This window comes from Sinohyriopsis cumingii, chromosome 2, assembly GCF_028554795.1.
Source record: "Sinohyriopsis cumingii isolate HCF-2022 chromosome 2, ASM2855479v2, whole genome shotgun sequence".
NCBI lineage: Eukaryota > Metazoa > Mollusca > Bivalvia > Unionida > Unionidae > Sinohyriopsis > Sinohyriopsis cumingii.
This window is the reverse complement of record NC_142962.1, coordinates 9498299-9519695: the sequence shown is the minus strand read 5'-3', so window position 1 is coordinate 9519695 and position 21397 is coordinate 9498299. Positions and strand designations below refer to the sequence as shown.

Genomic DNA, 21397 nt, shown 5'->3' with positions numbered 1-21397 from the left:
AGCTACTGAGCAGGTTACGACTGTCATCAAAGAAGATCTTCTTCCGGTATCAAAACAAACTGCGACGCAGGCTGAAAAAATAGCACGAAGAAGTAAACAAACAAAGAGAATTTTACGAACACTTCCAGCTGATATCGCTGCGGCTCAACCTCCGCTCGTCGCTGCGGCTCAACCCCCGCTCGTCGCTGCGGCTCAACTTCCACCTGAAGGTACTGACGTCGCCTATGGGGAAGAAAAATCAGTAGAAAAAAATCCAGAATTGATTAAAAAATTTAGGGAAGATGTTATCGAAGATATTAGAAATTCTAAAATAGAAGAATTAGTTAGAAAAGTAGCATCTGGTATGGATAATAAATCTGAATTTTTTAACCTTTATGATAAAGTAGTATCTGATGATGATTTTATCAAATGGATATATCGAATACATACAAACAAAAAGCAGGTTAGAGATGAGGATTTAATGTATAATACTTTTAGTACCACAATAAAAACCACTCGATCCAACATGAAGAAATTACTTGATGTGCAAAAAAAACAACTAGAACAACGACAATCTTCTTCTTCGCAGAAACAAACTCGACAGGGGAAAAAACAACCTCCACCACCGCAGCGGGAACCTCCTCGACCGCAATCTCCAGAGGAAGAATTTTATGATGCACCACCCGCGGGTCGGGAGGAATTCGGTGATATTCTTGAAAATCTTGGAGTATCAGATACAGCTACAGGTAGTGGTCTTGGTGGTCACATTACTTGTCCTGATAATATCGTCAATGATGTATCCCGGTTGGAAGTTCTCATCGGAGGAAGACGTGCCGGAAACAACTCTCGGGAAATTATAAATGAAGCCGCAGATATCTGTCAGAGACTGTTTCAAAACAAAATAATAGACTCGCATATCTATCGTGAACTTATTGACGAACTTCTCGACGATTAGAGAAAAACAATTAGAATAAAATGATTGTTTACGATTCTCATCGAAGACCAAGACGAGTTAGAGTAGTAAATTCAAGATTGCCGGTATATGAGGTTTATCACGGAGATGGATTTGGAGACGTTGTCAGATCATTTGTAACAAGAATCGCTCCAAAGGCTGGACCACTGGCAAAACAATTCGCGATGAAAACCGTTGATGTCGTTAAAGATAAATCCCTTGGAGCTATTGGTAATCTTGCAGAAAGGGCAGTTGAATTTGTTAGGAATAAAATATCCCAGCTAATAAGAAAAAAACCTCAAAAGTTAGATCCTGTTAAATTACCTTCCACTGAAATTATGCCGGCAAATGTCAGTAAAGAAATAAATAAAGCCGCTAATCAAAAATTAGCCGAAATTGCTCTGTCTTCACCGGCCGTCACAAAAGCGATGCAAGATAATATAACCGCAAATTTGATAGCGGGTAGTGGGTTTCGATAATTAGATTATTGCATTTATAATAAAAATGTTTGTGAACAGGTCAAATGATGCGTTTGATTTGTCAAGACCGGTAGAAAGAGATACCTCTCTGCGTGATTATCAGTATTATTCATATGAGGCGCGTGATCCCGAAAGACAAACCCGAATTGAACTACAAGTCCAAGATACTAGTAGATATTTCCTACCCTCTGAGGCTCTCATAGAAGTTGAAGGATTGCTTACAAAAGATGATAATACTCCATATGAAATAAATGAACAGGTAGCTTTTGTTAACAACGGTGTAATGGCATTATTTAAATCCGCTATTTATATGATTGATGGAAAGGAAATGGAAACAATCCACGATAATGTTGACATCGCCTCAACAATTATTGGTCTGGCGAGATACTCAGATGATTACACCAGAACAGCTGGGCCTTCAATGATGTTTGCCAAGGACACAACTGATTATCCAGATCATAATCCATTTCGTTATGTAAATGTACCCGCAGCTACTGCGACTGATCCGCAAATAGTTGGTGCAATAGCGACGAGGCCGGCAGGTGCGTTTCTTATACCATATAGTTCCAATCCTCGGCAAAACTTAGGATTTGCTGCGCGTAAAACGATGGTAAATGCACAAGGACAGTTTTCTTGTATAATTCCGTTGTCTCACATATTTGGATTCTGCAGAGATGTTCGTAAGGTCATATTTGGTGCCAAGCATACAGTTGTACTCATCAGAAAAGGTTCTAATGACGCTATTTGGCGATCAGATGCTCTTGCCCCTCCTGATTATTTTGCCGTGCCCGCAGTCGACGATGGTAAAGTAACATTAAGTAAACTTGCGCTGTGGATGCCAGCGATGACCCCATCACTCACCGAAGAACAAAAACTCTTGTCTTTCATGGACACGGGTGGTAAATCACTGTTATCTTGGCAGACAACAACCACAGATACCCAACAGGGCGATCATAATGGTACATTCACGTGGCATATAGCATCCCAACAGGGGGTGTCAGCGCCACGACATATCTTCGTTGCATTTCAAGATCAAGCAAGATTGAATAATCAATTAAGAACCCCGATGGTGTTTGATAATTATGGAGTATCTGATGTTTCGCTGCGAATAAACGGACATCAAGAACCATCCGAGGATATTAATTTAGATTATACGAACAATCATGTTGCACGAGCGTATCATCGTCTGATGTCGTATATGGGAAAAGATCTTAACGTCGATACTGGTCTGCAAATATCACAAAAAGATTTTACAACGCTGTATCCGATTTATTACTTCTCGTTGGAGCACCTTGATTTGGTCAAGCAATCTGTGGTAGATATATACTTCAAAGCTCGAGTTAGCGGCGTTGGTATTGGTGGTCTTGGTGGGTTTAGAGCTATCGCGGTTATACTCTCCGACAAGGCAATGTTGCTTGAAGGCGCTGGTGGACGAATGAGAGTCGTTGACGCTCCAGTGGAAAATCTGTAAGTGAGCTCAATTAAATCAATCTCATTTTAAATAATGTCATACAATCACGTCAATGTCACCCTGACTCAGGGTCAGATAAAGAAATTGCAATCGAAACGCGCAGGTGAATGCGGGACATCAATAACACTAAAACGAGATCAGATTACTGGTGGTCCAAACAAATTGTCGCTGACTAATACCCAGCTTAAACATTTCAATAAGGCATTGACAGCAAACACCGGTGTCCGACTTGATCTCTCTGCGGCAGTCATCAAGGACATAACTAAAACCGGTGGAATATTTCCTCTTCTCGCAGCAATACCTGCATTGATTGCAGCAGCAGCACCAGCCGTAGCAAAGGCAGCAGCACTTGGTGCAGTTGGAACCGCAGCCGGAATGGCACTAAAGAAGGCAACCGGGAGCGGATACAAGAAAAAAAGGGACGCGGTCTAAGACTACCAGGAACCCCCCCGGCGTGGTATCCAAAGTGAAACATGAAATGTCCCGGGTGAAACATAAAGTGTTTCCAATGTTGAAGCTTCCAGCTTCTAATTTTGATTTACTCGATGCTGTTAAAAAATTGCGTATAAAACACTTCCGAGGTGTATTTATGCGAGATCAATTACCGCAACAACCGAATAATCCAGAAACTGGCATTATCAATCTCGACAACAAAGATGGTCCGGGAACTCACTGGGTTGCTTACGCGATCGATCCACGTGGAATTATCTATTTTGATTCGTACGGGCTAGCACCGCCAGTTGAGTTTCTCAAGTATGTCAGCAAAGTACCGGGTACCCCGGTACCACCAGTGTGGCAGTCGACGCTACCAACACAAACATTAATTGATCCACCCATTTGCGGACGTGAGGTTTTAAATGTTCTTGATGCAATCTCAAGAAATCCAGCAACGCCTCCTCATAAACTCGTGCATGAATATACCGCAACCAATCAAAGATTTCTCACGAGAAATTCTCGGACCGGTAGCGGTCCCGCATTTTGAAAAAATCACGCATTTGAAAAAAACAGTAACGAATAATGGTGGATATTTACGGAAGACCTTCACGGAGGGGTAAACCAAGCACCGACGTAGATCTCTCAAAATATGCGACCCGAGATGAAGTTGATAATCTCTTGGATATAGCTGGAGTTGACCCAGATGAAGTTGCTGTTTTTCAGGACAAGCAGGGAAAATTAAGAACGAGCAATATTAAAATCAGTAACATAATTCGCAAAGTTCTTGGAGCTACCAAGGATAACTTCGTTACATTTACTGATAACGGCTACATCAAGGACTCGAATATATCAATCGTGAGCATCAAAGACAGTATTGATAAAGGTGTTGATAAATGTGTGAAAAAATCCGGCGACGTAATGACCGGAGAACTTAGTCTCGGCGGCAACAAAATAACCGCGTTAGCGAATCCCGAATCCGACCAGGATGCGTCAAACAAACAATACGTGGACACAAGCGATAGCGCCATTGACGGTAAACTAAATACGCTGCGGTCAGAGTATGATGTTCACGTGAGCGGGTTTAAAAGACTCCAAAGAAACCTTCAAAAAACTGGTGATGCCGTTGATAAGTTCTTGGGGGCTCCTCCAGTCGTCGATGTAAAACTCGCTGATATCAAGACCGACATCAGCACGATCAAACAAAAACAGCAGGATATCGTATCGGGTATTCCTGGGATCGTTAACAAAACCAATTTGATTAAAGTCCCCGTTGGAGTTACTCCTGGGGATATCACCAACATCGTATTCACGGTATCATCGGGATCAGAAACATGGCCAACAAAGCCCAGTATTAAATATACTGCAACGGTTACTGGGATATACAGACTGTCAGTATTTTCCGATGCAAGATTTAAGATACTTACCACGTACCCGTGGCGTTATGACGAAGACAAGGTTACCACGGTTGTGTCTGTGGTGATAAACAAGGATGCCGAAGAAGAATTCATACTGGTACCCGAAGACATGAAATTAACCGCAGCATCTTACTGGTTTTGTTTGGAATTCGTCGCTGCAACGCCTCAATTGGTCACTGCATAATTGAATCGCATGCGATTTAAATAATGTCAACGCAAAGCGTTTCGCCGCGCGGGGACGAATATAGATACAATCAAGTCTGTGAGTGGCGATCAGAATTAAAAACCATCATCGACGAGCTTAATCGTAAAGTAAAGAAGTATAAACGCCGTGTTGTAGTATTAGATGTTATGGTTTATTCGGTATCTACCGCTGTTGCATCCGTGGGATTAATACTATCAGCGATAACTCCCGTGACTGCAGTAGTCGCTGCCACAATTTGTGTTTCTGTGACAACAACCACCGCCGGCGTCTTTGGAATAATAGCAAAAAAAATTTCATCATGCGCGAATACAAAACTGCATGATTACACGACAAAATTAACTATTGCCGTAGCAGCATATCAGAAACTGTCATCGCTGATATCATCAAGTCTCGACGACGGAACGATATCAGATTCTGAATTCACGGCGATGTCGGACGCGTACAATGACTATTTGAAAAGTTCAGTAAATAATAACGATGTCAATAGAACTGCTTCAACAAATAGTCACAAACACAACACCGGTAAGGACCACAATGATCTCAGTGTCCTCGACTAAACCAGAATTCGGTATTAATTTTCGAACTCCAATTCGGGTGAACGAAGTCGCGTTAGCAAAGCTCAGTGTGTATCACAGCTGGCCCAATATCAGGTCGGAATCATTTTCCGGTCAGCAGCCGAATAATTCGTTTGTGTTCGGGAAACTCAGCGCGGGCCAGGAACAGAGTAAACTTGAATGGGACACAATTACACTTCCCACGGGGAGTTACCAGATCGAAGAAATCAATAATGAGATACAACGCCAAATAAAACGAATCACCGACAAGGAAGCTAAAATATCTATAACAGCTCATGAACCAACGCTGTCTACGGTCATTGAAATCGCATCACCGGGATACGCCGTGGATATTTATAAAAGCTCAATCCGAACATTATTAGGATGGCCAAAGTCCCCCCCCCCCCGAGGTTAAACCCCGTCCACCAAAACCTGAAAAATCGGATTTCACGACCACGAAGGAAGCACTACACGACCTTGTCGGCAGAGACAAACATCAACTACTAATAGAAGAAGTTCAATTCGCTCACGAAGACAATTTGGATTTAGAATTCCGCGGAGGCGGGCTCTCTCTCTTCAGTTTACATATATCCACGATAGGATTTGAGTTATTTATTCCGATCAAACAAATGCATCAAAAACAGATAGAACTGCTGCGGGGGTATTTCCAGGATTATACTCATGATTTAACAAGTCCGCGTGGTAGTATTATCACAACCATAGAAAAACTAAACAAACTCGCATCCGCGATGGAAACTATAAATCAAATAGTAATTCAAAAATTTCTGGATGATCCTGCCCCGAACAGAAGAGAAAAATTTACAGCCTTGTATGATCCCCCCGAAGGTGATATTTCCAAATTTAAATTTCATGGATATAACGTACCCGAGCTGAGAAAATCAGTCCAGGATCTCATCGAGGAATCCTTTGAAGATATTCTTGACGCGTACGCGCGAACAAAACCGCAGCCGGTTATTCTCAAGCACGACAACAGTACAGCATCCGATGGCAGACATATCTCACCCGGGATCGTAAATATCACAGATGTTATTACGGTCAATCTTGTATGTGATGTCATCGATGGCAGTTACACCGCCGGAAATGCAGGCACAACCCAACAGGGGTTTATTCTGTACACATTCACACCAAAAGACCCTCCTGGGTTTCTGATTGTGCAGGAACCAATCAATCCTGTCTATCTACGGTGCAATAATCCGTGGTTGTCAACGATAAATTTCAAACTCGTCGACCAACGCGGGAATCTGTTGGACCTGCGTGGTGAGACTGTGAGTATAAACCTGCTGGTGAAATCCTAATGGATTTTCGTCTTGAAGACTTGAAACTCAAAGAGTTCTGAGCAATCGGAGATTGCCATGGAAATGCAAAACATTTCTCATGCAAAGCATTTCTCACGCTGGCATTTCCACATTTAAAAAATTGCAGTTGTGTATAATGCGCGAGTATATCCATGTCCGAGTTCGCATACATGACAAACAAATTCTCAACGCGGCAATCAGGACCGCATTTGGAAATGCAAGCATTTCTGTGGAAGTCCAAGGGACTTCTCCCGCTGTCGAATTCCCCGTCGGAATAGTCGTTGACGACCACGGCAACGAAGACTTCTTGTTGACACGGCCACAACAGGAACAGTTACAGAAGTATCACACAATCAGAGTTTTTTGTGACCAAGAACACATCATGAACTATTCTCATTCGTGTATTGATGCTGAAACACTCAAGCAAATTTTGAAAATCTAAGGACTTCCAGAGAAATGCAAGGCATTTCCACAGTAGAATTTCAAAGACAAAAAAAAAATAATACTTTTTTTTACCCTTGGAAACTCACAATGGGGGATCAAAGCGTTTTTACGTTAGACTTGAGAAATGCTTTGCATTTCCTGGGGAGTCTTCTCAGAAACGCTTAATGTATCCAGAAGTCCTTGCATTTCTGGAAACGCTGGCGTTTCTGGATACACTAGCGTGGATGAGAAGTCAGAGACTTCCAGAGAAGCCCCTTGGACTTCCACGTCGGAATTCTTTATTTGACTTTTTAACAATCTCACTCTCGAGTTAATTAATTTTTGAGTCTCATACTCGTGTGATAGTGTAAGACGAATACTTTCAACTGCACGCGTCAACGGAATAAATTCAGATACCTGTTCGTGGGTGATCTCGGCAAGTGATCTATAAATGCGATTTTGCAACATTTTAATGAACCTGTATCTCGCGGGAAGAGTATTCTTCTTCGTTGATAGCTCATTCAAGGATTCAAAATCTGACATAATTGTTTCAGCGTCTGTTAAAATATTAAAACCCCGCTGCTTCAATTTTTGAATTTCATCAATTACGATATTAATACTCTCGTAATTCATATATTATAACCATTTTTTTTTATCTAACTGAGAAGTCTTAGACTTACAAAGTTGAAACATTTTTCGTTTTCGAGTTATCGTCGTCGACGACATAACAAAATGAGATTTTTTGTTTTAGTCGTTTTGAAAATGCTGTTTTGTTAATCCCAGCTGCGACATTCTGTACAGAAGGTGAACAAATATCGTAATACTTCGCGGCGGCGTATATCGACGGGAATACTATTTCGTCACAAGTCTGTGTATTACGACCCCGGACAGGTCTTGCAACTTTTTTACTACGTCCTGTTTTACCCGACAGGCAGTTCTTGCTCTGGGTGACCATGCGAAGATTGTTTATAGAGTTATCAAGTATATCACCGTTAATGTGATCAACAACAAAACCATCCTTGATCAGTCCATGATGACATTCGTAAACGAAACGGTGACATAAATACCTCCCTGTGGGGCTAGTAAACATCAAATAACCAGCATTATTTGCAACACCGATTGGTCGTCTTCGCGTGCAATGTCGTACTACTCCGTCGCGGTTTGCTTCATAATTTGGAATAGTTGGATGTGCAGTGTAAACACTTGTCGTGAATTCTTGATTCATTATACTATAAGCAAATCATTTGTCTAATTCATAATTTGTCTGAAAACTTATTTATGTAATCACGCTCCGAGAAATACTTTGCATGAGAAGTCCCTTGGACTTCCGAGTCTGGATATTTTTTATCATAATACCGTTTTAGTTCTCGATAGCGTTTTCCACCACACGGTGAACATAATTGCGTTTTTTCCCCGTGTTCCAGCACCACATTTGATACACGGGGTTGGTCCTAAACTACCGCCGCGGACCTGTTGAGCATGTTGTCCACAGTATTCGTGTCTGCATGGTTTGCTACACGGCACGGTCGAATTTAGTTTGATCCACTTGCATTGGTTCATTATATATAATATCTTTGCCTATTTAAATACTTGTCTTAATTATAATAATGAGTTTCTCAAGACTATCCAGAATAAAACCTGGAAATCTCCAATTTCCCCGGGGTCGATTCGATCTTGACCGGTTAACTTTTGATCGACGACGACGAGAACTCGCACTCGTAATTGGTGTTATCAAGAACGCCAAGGAAGAGTTTCGTCGTGATGGTGCCGCACATGTGTGGTCTTCGTATAAAATCATTTCTGAAAACGCCGACGTTTCTGAAAACACCATCATTGATGGTACCATGAACGATACAATCGCGTCGGGTATAATTGGGTATCTCGATGATAAAAAATATTTCATTCAGATAAAATTTATCGTTGGCGTCGACGACGAACAAACAGGTGAAACAACATGGATTATCAGAGACAAACTAGACCCTGTTCTTGATGCCCGACGGGGAAAAACCGTCGTCGTAACCAAAGACACAAACCCGGGAGTACTTGTTGGGATTGATACACCGTATTATGCCAGAGCGTATCCTGTGACCGCAGTCATTTATGGAATTTATCCGATGAAGAAACCACGCGTTGATAAACACAAACCGATGAAGATGTCAGAGTCATTGATAAAATCCCCAGAGAAGTCTCTGGAAGTCCAAGGACTTCTCACTTCCAGGATGAATTGTGTAGCCGAGCGAGTAATGGAACATTTTAAAAATGCCGCGCGAGGAAATGGCCTAACACCGCTAAGACAGACTAAAATAACAGCGTGGGCGGCAAAAGTAGTGGATGAAGGAGCGTCAATAAATGATGTTGCCGAGCTCGAACGATTACTAAAATTTCCTATAACGGTTTCATCGTTGACCGGTGAGGTATTGTACAAGAGTAAATATGATTCCCGTGGAGCACCAATAACTATTATCGATCATAACAGTCACGCCTGGACTGACTCGGTTAGGATATTTCCTCGAGACCGTGTTGTAAAGTATTATCCGGAATTGGAAAATGATAGTGGTTCCACGAGCGGAAATGCCTGCATTTCCATGTTTGATTTTATTTATCAGATAAGTAAAACCGATCCAGTGTCGGTGTGGTTATTCCGAAGTGACCTCGAGGGAGAGTTTGATCAGTTTGTGAAACCCAACGGGGAGGTATACAGAACGGCGGCATTACATCACGAAATGAAAAAACTCGCAGAAAAATATCATGCGACGAACACTGATACGTTACTGACGCAGTGTTTTACTGTCCCGGGTGTTGTCACGCATATAGCTCGAGAACGAAATTCATGGAGACCAACCCCGAAGAGTTTTCTCGAGGATATTCAACAGAGCTGTATCGAATACGGACACGGTGGTTTGTGGAATACCCAGTATGATCACCGCGATATGATATCCGTGGATATGACGGCGTGTTATCCAGGAAGTTTTCTTGGGCGGGGAGAATGTAGTGAGTATTTTAAACGGTTTGGTCATATTACAAGCTCGATGACAAGAGTAGCTGTAAACGGACCATTGCCTGATTTTGACCTGACCGGGGTTGCTTGTGTGTCGTCGTTTAAACTCGCTACGGGTTTACATCCTGTGTGTTATGTTTGGTTTGGCAGACATTTCGTTGAGAAGCGATGGGCACCGATAGTGTTATTGCGGTACATGCTTGACAGTCGAATACTACTGTCGCTGACGGTCAGTACCGCGATAATATGTTACGATCGTCAAACCGAAGTTTGGTTACCAACTCCGCAAGTCATCGAAGAAACTGATAATTTCCAAGAATATCCAGAATCGTTTATCGACACTATCATCGAAAGAGCTCCCGGAAATAAAATTTCCCGAACTGATGAAAGCACCGCAAAAGATCTAGGACGAAGAATAATAGGAAAATTTACTCAAGGTGGAGCGTATGATCATAAACTACATCATAGTCGATTAATCATGGACGAGGCCGAATTGGATCTTATTGTCGCTGATGCCGCCACGAATAATACGTTTTGTACCCGCGAAGATGTGTTTCTGTCAAACGGAGAAAAATTAGGAACTGTTGTTAGTTACATCGACGGAGAATCATCTCAGTATACACAATTGAGATCTTCGATGCTCGCTTATGTATCAATAAACCTATTGTCGATGATTAATAGATTTCCCGTTGACGCAGTGAGAGTTGCAACGGATTCATTCTATATCGATAAAAAACACTTAGCGGCGTTGAATAGGGTTATATCGAATGATTCATCGTGGGGCTCATGGAGAATAAAAAATGAAATGTTGCATGGATATTGTGAATCGGCTGATGTTGAAATCGAGGATGAATATCGCGGCGCAGAAATATCCTCATCGGTGACAACTTCGCTGCCGCCGGTGCACGATCCTGTTGTGAGACATAGAACAGTTTATCTCAACGGGGCTGGTGGTTCCGGTAAGACAACTCGCGCGATAGAATTATTTAGAAACTCTGACATGATTGTGCTAACACCCACACATAGACTTGCCAGGGAGATGCGACAACGGGGTGTTAACGCGTGTACATATCACAGTTTTTTCAAATACAGCGGCGGCACGTGGACACCTGAACGAATGGGAACGAAATATATCCCTGGAATAATCATCTGGGATGAGATAGACACTGTCCCGTTGGATACATTAAAACAGTTTCTGGATTGGCTGCTAAAGAAAAATACCGCAGTTGTTATGTGCGGCGATCATGGTCAACCACCACCATTTGTCGGTGAATCACCACACACGTGGTTAAAAACTTTTGTAGACTACTATGAGGAAATAACCAACGATATTAGAGCACTCGATGAAACACTAAAAACGTTTAAGACGCTGATCAGACTACAACCTGATAAAGTCCAGTGTGAGATAATGCGTGAAATAATTCCAGAGACGATCATGAGCGACTTCGAGGAAATGTGGAACCCGAGTGATCTCATAGTGGTAAGTAGAAAGATAGTCAGGGACACACTTCAGCAGCGGTTATTTCAGTTACACAAGAAGAAATTTCCAATTCTGGTAGTGCCATTGTGTTATAGACCAGCTGATACGCGATTGCAGAACACCGACGTTGATATACCCGGGAGATCGGAAAAACAGAATTTAGTATTAAATGATATTATCACAGTTGATATTGATACTGTTGAACAGGCATTGAAAATGAATAAATCACCATGGGTGCTAGGATACGCTATGACCATCCACAGTTCGCAAGGATTAACCATTTCAGATACAACAGTTTGGATTGTTGATGATCGCATCGAGTGGTCAAATTTAGTTTATTTAGCCGTGTCTAGAGTAACAAGGATAGGTCAGTTACGAAGAATTGTATTAGGTAGTGTTATCAATGACAAAAAAAAATGGTAACGGGTTTGATCACTTTCACGAATCATTTTCACGGATCACTTTAATGATTGAATCACTTTAATGATCGGGGTGGTAATTGTGTATCCGCGGGAATCACCTGAAGTTGTTCGCGTGTAAATCCGCGTTGAGGAGCAGTCGAATCTAATCTGTAGACGGGTGGTCTTGGAAATCTTTGATTTCCCCCGATTGATCTGATTATACTAGATATTTTATGTGTAGTAACACTCCATATGGGATCGGTTGCTCTTTTTTTTCCTCCTTCTAGTTCGCCTGGTTCGTATAAATATCTAACGGTGACATTACCCAGCGTCGCTGGCATTGAAACATGTCCGGCGCGGGGTATTTTTTTTTGAAAAACGCCTTGTGTTTTCGTGATTGCATTTACAGGTTTCATGTTTATTGTTCTAGTAATCTCATTATTCAGTGCGTGGATCACATTTGGCAGTCTTGCAACCCATTCACGAGATCGTGTATCGTAAATGAATTCCCTCGCGTACTGATATCCGAATAATCTCTCAGCGAGTGTTCTATTAAACCGCTCAACAATTGCCTGATCGCGATGAATTTCAGTATATCCTCGTCGTATGCTAACGTTATGCTGCTTTGTCAACGATGAAACCTCTCCATGAAATTCCTTACCGGGATCAACTTGTAATAATCGTGGCCAGTTTAGAGGCCCTCGTTGATAAACTCGTTTAAACGCAGAGGCGACTTCGGACGCTGTCTTTGTTGTTAGTGGCTCTGCTTCTTTGTATCTACTGGCAACATCAACTACTGTTAGCGCGTATTTGTATGTTCGGCCACGGACAGTATCATGAGGTAGGAATAGTATGTCAGCCTGATGAACTTCATTGGGGATATTAACATCAAAATGTGCAAAGTTGATTTGTCTCGGCGGTGGTAAGTAGATTTGCCATATTGCTTGTTTTGATAACCAATTTTTGGCAACCTCGCGTGGTACTGATGCCGCGTTGGCGAGTTTATTAATTGCTGATTTACCTCTCCAATATCCGATGGGGGAATAATAAATCGCTTGCATGGAAACGCTAGCGTGAGAAACTCTTTGAGTTTCCTTGGAAGTCCTTGGACTTCTCTGCATCGTTATTAATTATCCAGCCCCGATTACTAATTTAGATTTCATCGCTGATCTTACTAACCAATTAGCGAGTGACTCCTTAAGTGATTTATTTTTTATGGCGCTTAGTGCATGAATTAATTTCACATCCGCGATATGCCTGTCTTGTAGATCTTTACTTCGATAAGCAATATCATGTATGTGACACGCTGCGTCGATAGCGTTTATCGGATACTCGCCAGGTTTGGGTTGATCGTTGCTGTCAAGTCTGATATCTAAACGAGTCCCGGGACCGCAGTAATTGTATCCTGGAAGATGTTTTTCTCCGGGATATTTACTCCAAGGGGTACCTGGAAGTCGTCCGAGGGCGGCTGCGATGTCACCTCCGCTTTTTTTTTTTGAAATCTAAATTTTTTTGTGCCACATCGCGTACATGTACCAGAAAGTGCTAGTCTGTTATTTTTTGTTGTAACCGTTGTTAGATCATTCGTAGGGGTTCGTACCCGACACTTCACACAATATAGATCCATAATTATTATTCTTTGTATACAAATGGAAATTACAGACTTTTCTGCGACGCGGCGAAGGGAGCCAATCAAGCATAATTCGGTGTTGCCAAACTCTATCAGAATGATCATCATAGGACCGTCAGGATCGGGTAAAACGCAGTTGTTGTTGAACATGATAATGAAGTGGATGAAGTGGGATAAGCTGTATTTGGTAGCTCCATCTGTAGATGATCAACGATGCTATGATGTAATAAAGGATTTTAATGAGAGTGCAAAAGCGCTGAGTGACGAGGATGTTGTTGAATTTATCACTGATATCGAAGAAGCTCCATCCGTTGAGGACCTCGACGGGGAAAAATATAACCTAGTAGTGTATGATGATGTGATGCTGGACAAGCAAAAAAATCCCGCAAGAATATTCTCCCGAGGTCGTCATAAAAACACCGATGTCATTTATGTTACTCAACGTTACACACAAATACCAAAAGTAATCAGGGATAACTGTAATCTTCTTGCGATATTCAATGGAGTTGATGTTCACACGTTGAGAAATATTCATCAAACCTGGTGTAGCGGCGATATGGATTTAAATAAGTTTAAGAATTTCTTTAGTCGCGCTCAAAGATCCCCTCACGGATTTGTAACAATAAACCTACATGATCCGCGAACACGATATCGCGTCGGCCTCGACACAATTTTTGCAGCATAAAAATAATTTCATGTGTTTTACGTGGGCGAATCTCCGATTGAGAAATGCTGTGCATTTCCGGAGAAGTCCCTTGGACTTCCAGTGGAAGGGTTTATTTCACCGAAATAGGCTTCTATCGAGGAGTAATTCCCGTAGAAGAGTTATTTTTAAAATTAGTTTCGGTCTGTTCACCCCCTCTGCTGCTCCTTCACATTTATTGAATAAGATTAGAGACTCACTCACTGAAAGGCCTTCACATTTATTTCATAGGATTAGAGATTCACTCACTGTTAGGTCTTTACATTTATTTGATAAGAGTAGAGACTCACTCACTTGAAGATCTTCACATTTATTTGATAGGTATATGTTACGTAAACCGTCTTCTTTGAAAAACTGAACAATATCTTATTAACTGTACTCAAAAATATTTGACAATTACACAAAACAAAGTTGCAAAAGTAGTTTCTAAAACGTACAGTTCTATATTCAATGATCAGTGTTCGGAGTTGATTAGCGTCACCCAATGATTGACTTTTCAACAGATTTTTAATAATTATTTTCTTGTACACGATATAAAAATAGTCTAATTTATTCTAAATTTATGAGGACGAACTGGCGGATTCTAAATCATAAAAGCGAAGTAATCTATCTCCTCATGGTGATAGTTGTGTGTGAATCATCTAGTGGAACCTTACCATACCCCTTCTGTGTGGAACATTATTCCGGGTCATATACATTGTTTTCAAAGCATTTTTTTCACAGCTGAGTTGCTATTGTTGCTGTTTTCCCCCTCAGTATTTTGTAAACTATACACAAACTTATATTCACTGAAGACTCAAGGTGATGACGTGATGTGGACATACTGGGGCCATGAACTTATCACCTTTCTTAACTTCGGCTGTTTTTGTGTACTCCTTAGCAATTTCTCGAGTTGTTTTTGTGTACTCCTTTGGACTTTCTCGAGTTGTTGAGTTGAATAGTTTCCAACTCCTTCATTCAATTATTGGCGTGATATAAGCAGGAATCTTTTGATTGATCCTAACTGCGTCTGGACTTTCAGATTCAGAGTTAAAAGATGACATACCAAAAACTGTTTGTAATCTTATAACATAAAAAGCCCCCCCCCCCCCCCCCCCCCGCATACATTTCTAACAGCTTACGGAACGGGATGGGTAATAACTGCATTGACCTCATTTTGACTCACAAAATTACCTTCTTGTCCTTTGGGCGATCTCGTCTGTTGTCCTAGTTCTCGCTCTGGTAAATGATTCATGCAAAAACAGGTACATCATTCATGCATTATTGCAAAAACTATTTCATTCTCATTTAATTCTAAGAATGTACACAGGAGTTGTGGTAATAATCTTAAGACAAACAACCATGAAGAAAGAACACCTTGTTTTACAGTTGTTTTCATCATCCTAAAATAACAAATAATCTGGAACTATAACGTCCAGCCAACCCTTGTTACAGAAACAAATATAGAAATAATGTGCCATCTGATTCAATTCATATCCACCAGATTTACGATCATGAGTCGCAGTCAATGGGACTGTAATAAGATCCCATTTAGAGTCACATTTGAATTACCACTTCGCCACAAAACCAGATTGCTGCTTGCGGTCTCAAAATGCTAAATCACGTTTAGTGCTTATCATTATTAAACTAAAACATCAAAGTATCTTAAGAACCTTCAACCCCAAAGTTGTTTATCTCAAACAAGAACTTGAAATCGGCCTTTATTCCCACAATGTTTGCTGACCATCTATGTCAGCAGCTTTCATCTTATGAGGTTATATATCCACGAGATATTCAAGAATTACAAGGAAACAAAATTCAAAAAGAAAAGAAAAAAGTTTGCTTCAAACATTTATTTCATTTGTTGCCTGAGACAGAATGAAAATGTTCACAAAACATGACTTCTATGGGAATGTTGACAAAGATAAAAAACTCCTGCTATAACAGGATAAAAACTGTTGTTTATAGTCATTGCATCTACCTGCAATTACAGGTCTGTTTTTGAAAATGATACACTCTGTAAGACAAACTGCAGCACAGGACAACGAGAGTGATCTCAGGCAAAATTGGCATGCCCCTCTTCTAAAGCTTGGAATACAGAGAACATGCTGCCAAGGCAATGTAATTATTTGAAGATATATAGATATAATATAAGCATGATGTGACTGTGCTACTGAAGAAAGTCTACAAATGTCTGCCATTCAGTCATATAATAAAAATAAATAAATCCATCGTTTATTATCATAGCTATGTATATAATCTATTTTTTATTTTCCAGCAAAGCTTCTTTCAGATAAAAATGAAAAACATGTGATGACATATCATGCCTTTTATTTCCTGCATCACCAGTTTATATTTTCAAAGAGATGTCTAGAAATGGTACAGGCACAGTTACGTAACTAGACTTACTTTCTTTCACTACATATCAATTACTAGATGTCCGATTTCACCTATATTTATATTTGAGCCAAATTATTGGGATATTGCATCCATTTGACCTTTGGCTGCATTTTTCACCGAATTGGACAACATAAAATGCTATGCTTATATAAAACATGCCAGTTTTACTTATATTCGTGTTATATGAAACATGCCAGTTTTACTTATATTCGTGTTATATCAAACATGCCAGTTTTACTTATATTCGTGTTATATCAAACATGCCAGTTTTACTTATATTCGTGTTATATCTAACATGCCAGTTGTGCTTATATTCGTGTTATATGAAACATGCCAGTTTTACTTATATTCGTGTTATATCTAACATGCCAGTTGTACTTATATTCGTGTTATATGAAACATGCCAGTTTTACTTATATTCGTGTTATATCTAACATACCAGCTGTACTTATATTCGTGTTATATCTAACATGCCAGTTGTACTTATATTCGTGTTATGTCAAACATGCCAGTTGTACTTATATTCGTGTTATACCAAACATGCCAGTTGTACTTATATTCGTGTTAAGAGTGTTATTTATGTTCATACCGTTTTCCGATAATGTACGCTGGATGAACCATTTTAGCATACGAATGAATTGCCATGGGCAAATAAGCATCGTGGTTTCAAATTACCTTTATATAATAATTATAGGTCATTAAATCATTTTTGTTAATCTTGTTAACAATTTGGTTTAATGTTAAAATATTTGTTTGAAATCATATTTTGCAATGCATTTATCTTATGAAAGAGAAGATACGAACTAGCATTAAAAAGAATCCATTAACAATTTCGGACAGTATGAGGTATATTAACTTTAACAATGCGGTCAAAAACAAATTTAGGTATCCATTGTTCTAAATAAAATACCCCTTTTTAAATATCGAAGCGAAATTTGTTAGAGTTGATTACATTATTCCACCGCTTTGCAGTCTAGTAAAGACCGTAAATGAGACTATAGAATGTGAATGAGACTATAGACTGTAAATGAGACTATAGACTGTAAATGAGAATATAGACTGTAAATGAGAGTATAGACTGTAAATGAGATTATAGACTGTAAATGAGACTACGGAATTTAAATGAGAATATAGACTGTAAATGAGATTATAGACTGTAAATGAGACTATAGACTGTAAATGAGACTATAGAATGTGAATGAGACTACATAATGTAAATGAGACTATAGACTGTAAATGAGATTATAGACTGTAAATGAGACTATAGACTGTAAATAAGACTATAGACTGTAAATGAGACTATAGACTGTAAATGAGACTATAGTATGTAAATGAGACTATATAATGTAAATGAGACTATAGACTGTAAATAAGACTATAGAATGTGAATGAGACTATATAATATAAATGAGACTATCGAATGTAAATGAGACTATATGCTGTAAATGAGACTATAGACTGTAAATCATACTATAGGATGCAAATGAGACTATAGAATGTAAATGAGACTATAGACTGTAAATGAGACTATAGAATGTGAATGCGACTATAGACTGTAAATGAGACTATAGACCGTAAATGAGACTATAGACTGTAGATGAGACTATAGACTAAATGAGACTATATACTGTAAATGAGACTATAGAATGTGAATGAGACTATAGACTGTAAATGAGATTATAGAATGTGAATGCGACTATAGACTGTAAATGAGACTATAGGATGTAAATGAGACTATAGACTGTAAATGAGACTATAGACTGTAAATGAGACTATATACTGTAAATGAGACTATAGACTGTAAATCATACTATAGGATGTTAATGAGTCTATAGAATGTGAATGAGACTATAAACTGTAAATGAGATTATAGAATGTGAATGCGACTATAGACTGTAAATGAGACTATAGACCGTAAATGAGACTATAGACTGTAAATGAGACTATAGACTAAATGAGACTATATACTGTAAATGAGAATATAGAATGTGAATGCGACTATAGACTGTAAATGAGACTATAGACCGTAAATGAGACTATAGACTGTAAATGAGACTATAGACTAAATGAGACCATATACTGTAAATGAGACTATAGAATGTGAATGAGACTATAGACTGTAAATGAGATTATAGAATGTGAATGCGACTATAGACTGTAAATGAGACTATAGGATGTAAATGAGACTATAGACTGTAAATGAGACTATATACTGTAAATGAGACTATAGACTGTAAATCATACTATAGGATGTAAATGAGACTATAGAATGTGAATGAGACTATAAACTGTAAATGAGATTATAGAATGTGAATGCGACTATAGACTGTAAATGAGACTATAGACTGTAAATGAGACTATAGACTAAATGAGACTATATACTGTAAATGAGACTATAGAATGTGAATACGACTATAGACTGTAAATGAGACTATAGACCGTAAATGAGACTATAGACAGTAAATGAGACTATAGACTAAATGAGACTATATACTGTAAATGAGACTATAGAATGTGAATGAGACTATAGACTGTAAATGAGATTATAGAATGTGAATGCGACTATAGACTGTAAATAAAACTATAGGATGTAAATGAGACTATAGACTGTAAATGAGACTATAGACTGTAAATGAGACTATATACTGTAAATGAGACTATAGACTGTAAATCATACTATAGGATGTAAATGAGACTATAGAATGTGAATGAGACTATAAACTGTAAATGAGATTATAGAACGTGAATGCGACTATAGACTGTAAATGAGACTATAGAATGTAACTGAGACTATAGAATGTAATCATCGCTAGAAAAAATTACTTCATATCTTAATAGTTCATTTTGTTCGGTTCTTTCAAAGAAATAATGCTAATTTTGATTTGTAGGCCATGTGCGCTTCAGAGTGGTAATTATTAACCAAGATCATCATGATGTGCGTGTGAAAACTTATGTTACTTGTGTAGGGTCGAATAAACAGTAACAAAAGAAAGAGTGAAAACAACAAACTTTGAAACATTTAACAAATAATTTATTTCCCTGAAAAAACACTGTAAAAATTGAAAAAATAAGAACTTACGGTTTTAAGAATCAAATCCAAATATTATCCAAGAATAATCCACGAATTAAATTTTAGAAATCCTAGTAATGAAAATTCCAAAATGGAAGGCGATGACACATACTGTAGCTTTTATGGTGTTATATCGTCTACTTTTTTTGTTTGTTCTACAGTCAATAATATTTCGCTGCTTGAGTTTCCGAATAAAATTTAATTAAATGTCTTTGTCCATGAATTCTGTATGAGCACTCAAATGTTTCCAGGAAAAAGAATTAATCTTTTAGATCCAAATAATCTGAATAAAAATTATAAATCCAAACTGCCACAACAGACACTTTCTAGTGTAAAGAATAAAAGCCAAACTGAGAGATCTCTCTCTATGCATAACTATTAAAACTAACTAATGCGCAATTTCCGAGAGCCCAGAATTGCGAAATGGATGCTGTTTACATTTTATAAAAATCACGCAACCCCAGTATAAAATTGATTAAAACCAAAAATATTGCTTCGATAATTATAAAAAAAGAAAGTTTACTTTTCTTACTGATGTCTAAATCAAGGTCGGGAACTAGGTCAGCTTTATGTGTTTACAAGTGAAGAGTCAGGGTCAAACTATTTTCTGAAAAAATGTCGAGTCCCCAGGAAATAAAACTACATTATTTTGACATGTAATGAAAATAAAAATATAAAGATATTAAAACTTACAAACAATTAAATTAAATCAAATATACGTAACAGAAATTTCACAATGACTCTACAATAATAGCATGAAAATGTAATAATATAAACACTTTGAATATTTCTTATTGCGCTATGCAGGACAAATAATACATATTGCAATAGACTAAATAATATAATAAAAGAAATAAAAAGAAACTTTTTTCAACATGTGCGCGAAATGCAGTGTCATAAAAGTTTCCCAAATATCAATATAAGCATATCTTAAACGCATGTTTACGTGAATGCAAAACGCATGTTTACGTGAATGAAAAATGCATGTATCGTGTTTAGTATCATACAAATTACGATCGTTACGAACCTAAAATTACATTGTATTCCGATGTAGATTCGATACTGGCTAGGTGTCCACTCATTTTCAGACATTCGTTTTCAGATTCGTTCCATGATATGCTGAAATTCTTCATCCCCACGTAATAGCAGTGGTCACTTGATTCATGCCACAAAGGATCACATGCTGTTCCAACATTGAAATAATGCATTTGAGTGAGAGGAAAACAACAACACGGAAATAATTCGCATTATGAGATATTGTCAGTAATTGTATAAATATACAACGTCATTTAAAGTAAAACACGGTATAGTCAGATCGTCATATATTATTGTTTATGACAGAACGCGATCGTGCAGTTTGAGAAGATTTTAACCTGCTACAGCTGTAAAATGTTTTTGAATGTTAGTTATTATATACAGGAACGGCTTTAGCAAACGTGGGGCAAGATAGGGATACTTTTGGCGGAACCCTCTGGACCCCTGTGAGCACGGCATTCGGAAATATTTT

General features: G+C 38.8%; 1 protein-coding gene across 1 annotated transcript in view; it reads right to left on the bottom strand.

Annotated features, from left to right (window-relative positions):
• Positions 1 to 21064, bottom strand: part of LOC149804322 (echinoidin-like) — a 29171-nt gene extending 8107 nt beyond the window's left edge. Inside the window, exon 1 of the mRNA XM_089932216.1 lies at positions 20918 to 21064. Coding sequence (XP_089788342.1) covers positions 20918 to 21023 — 106 coding nt within the window. The 5' untranslated portion in view covers positions 21024 to 21064. The remainder of the gene's footprint in view (positions 1 to 20917) is intronic.
• Positions 21065 to 21397: the final 333 nt, after the last annotated feature.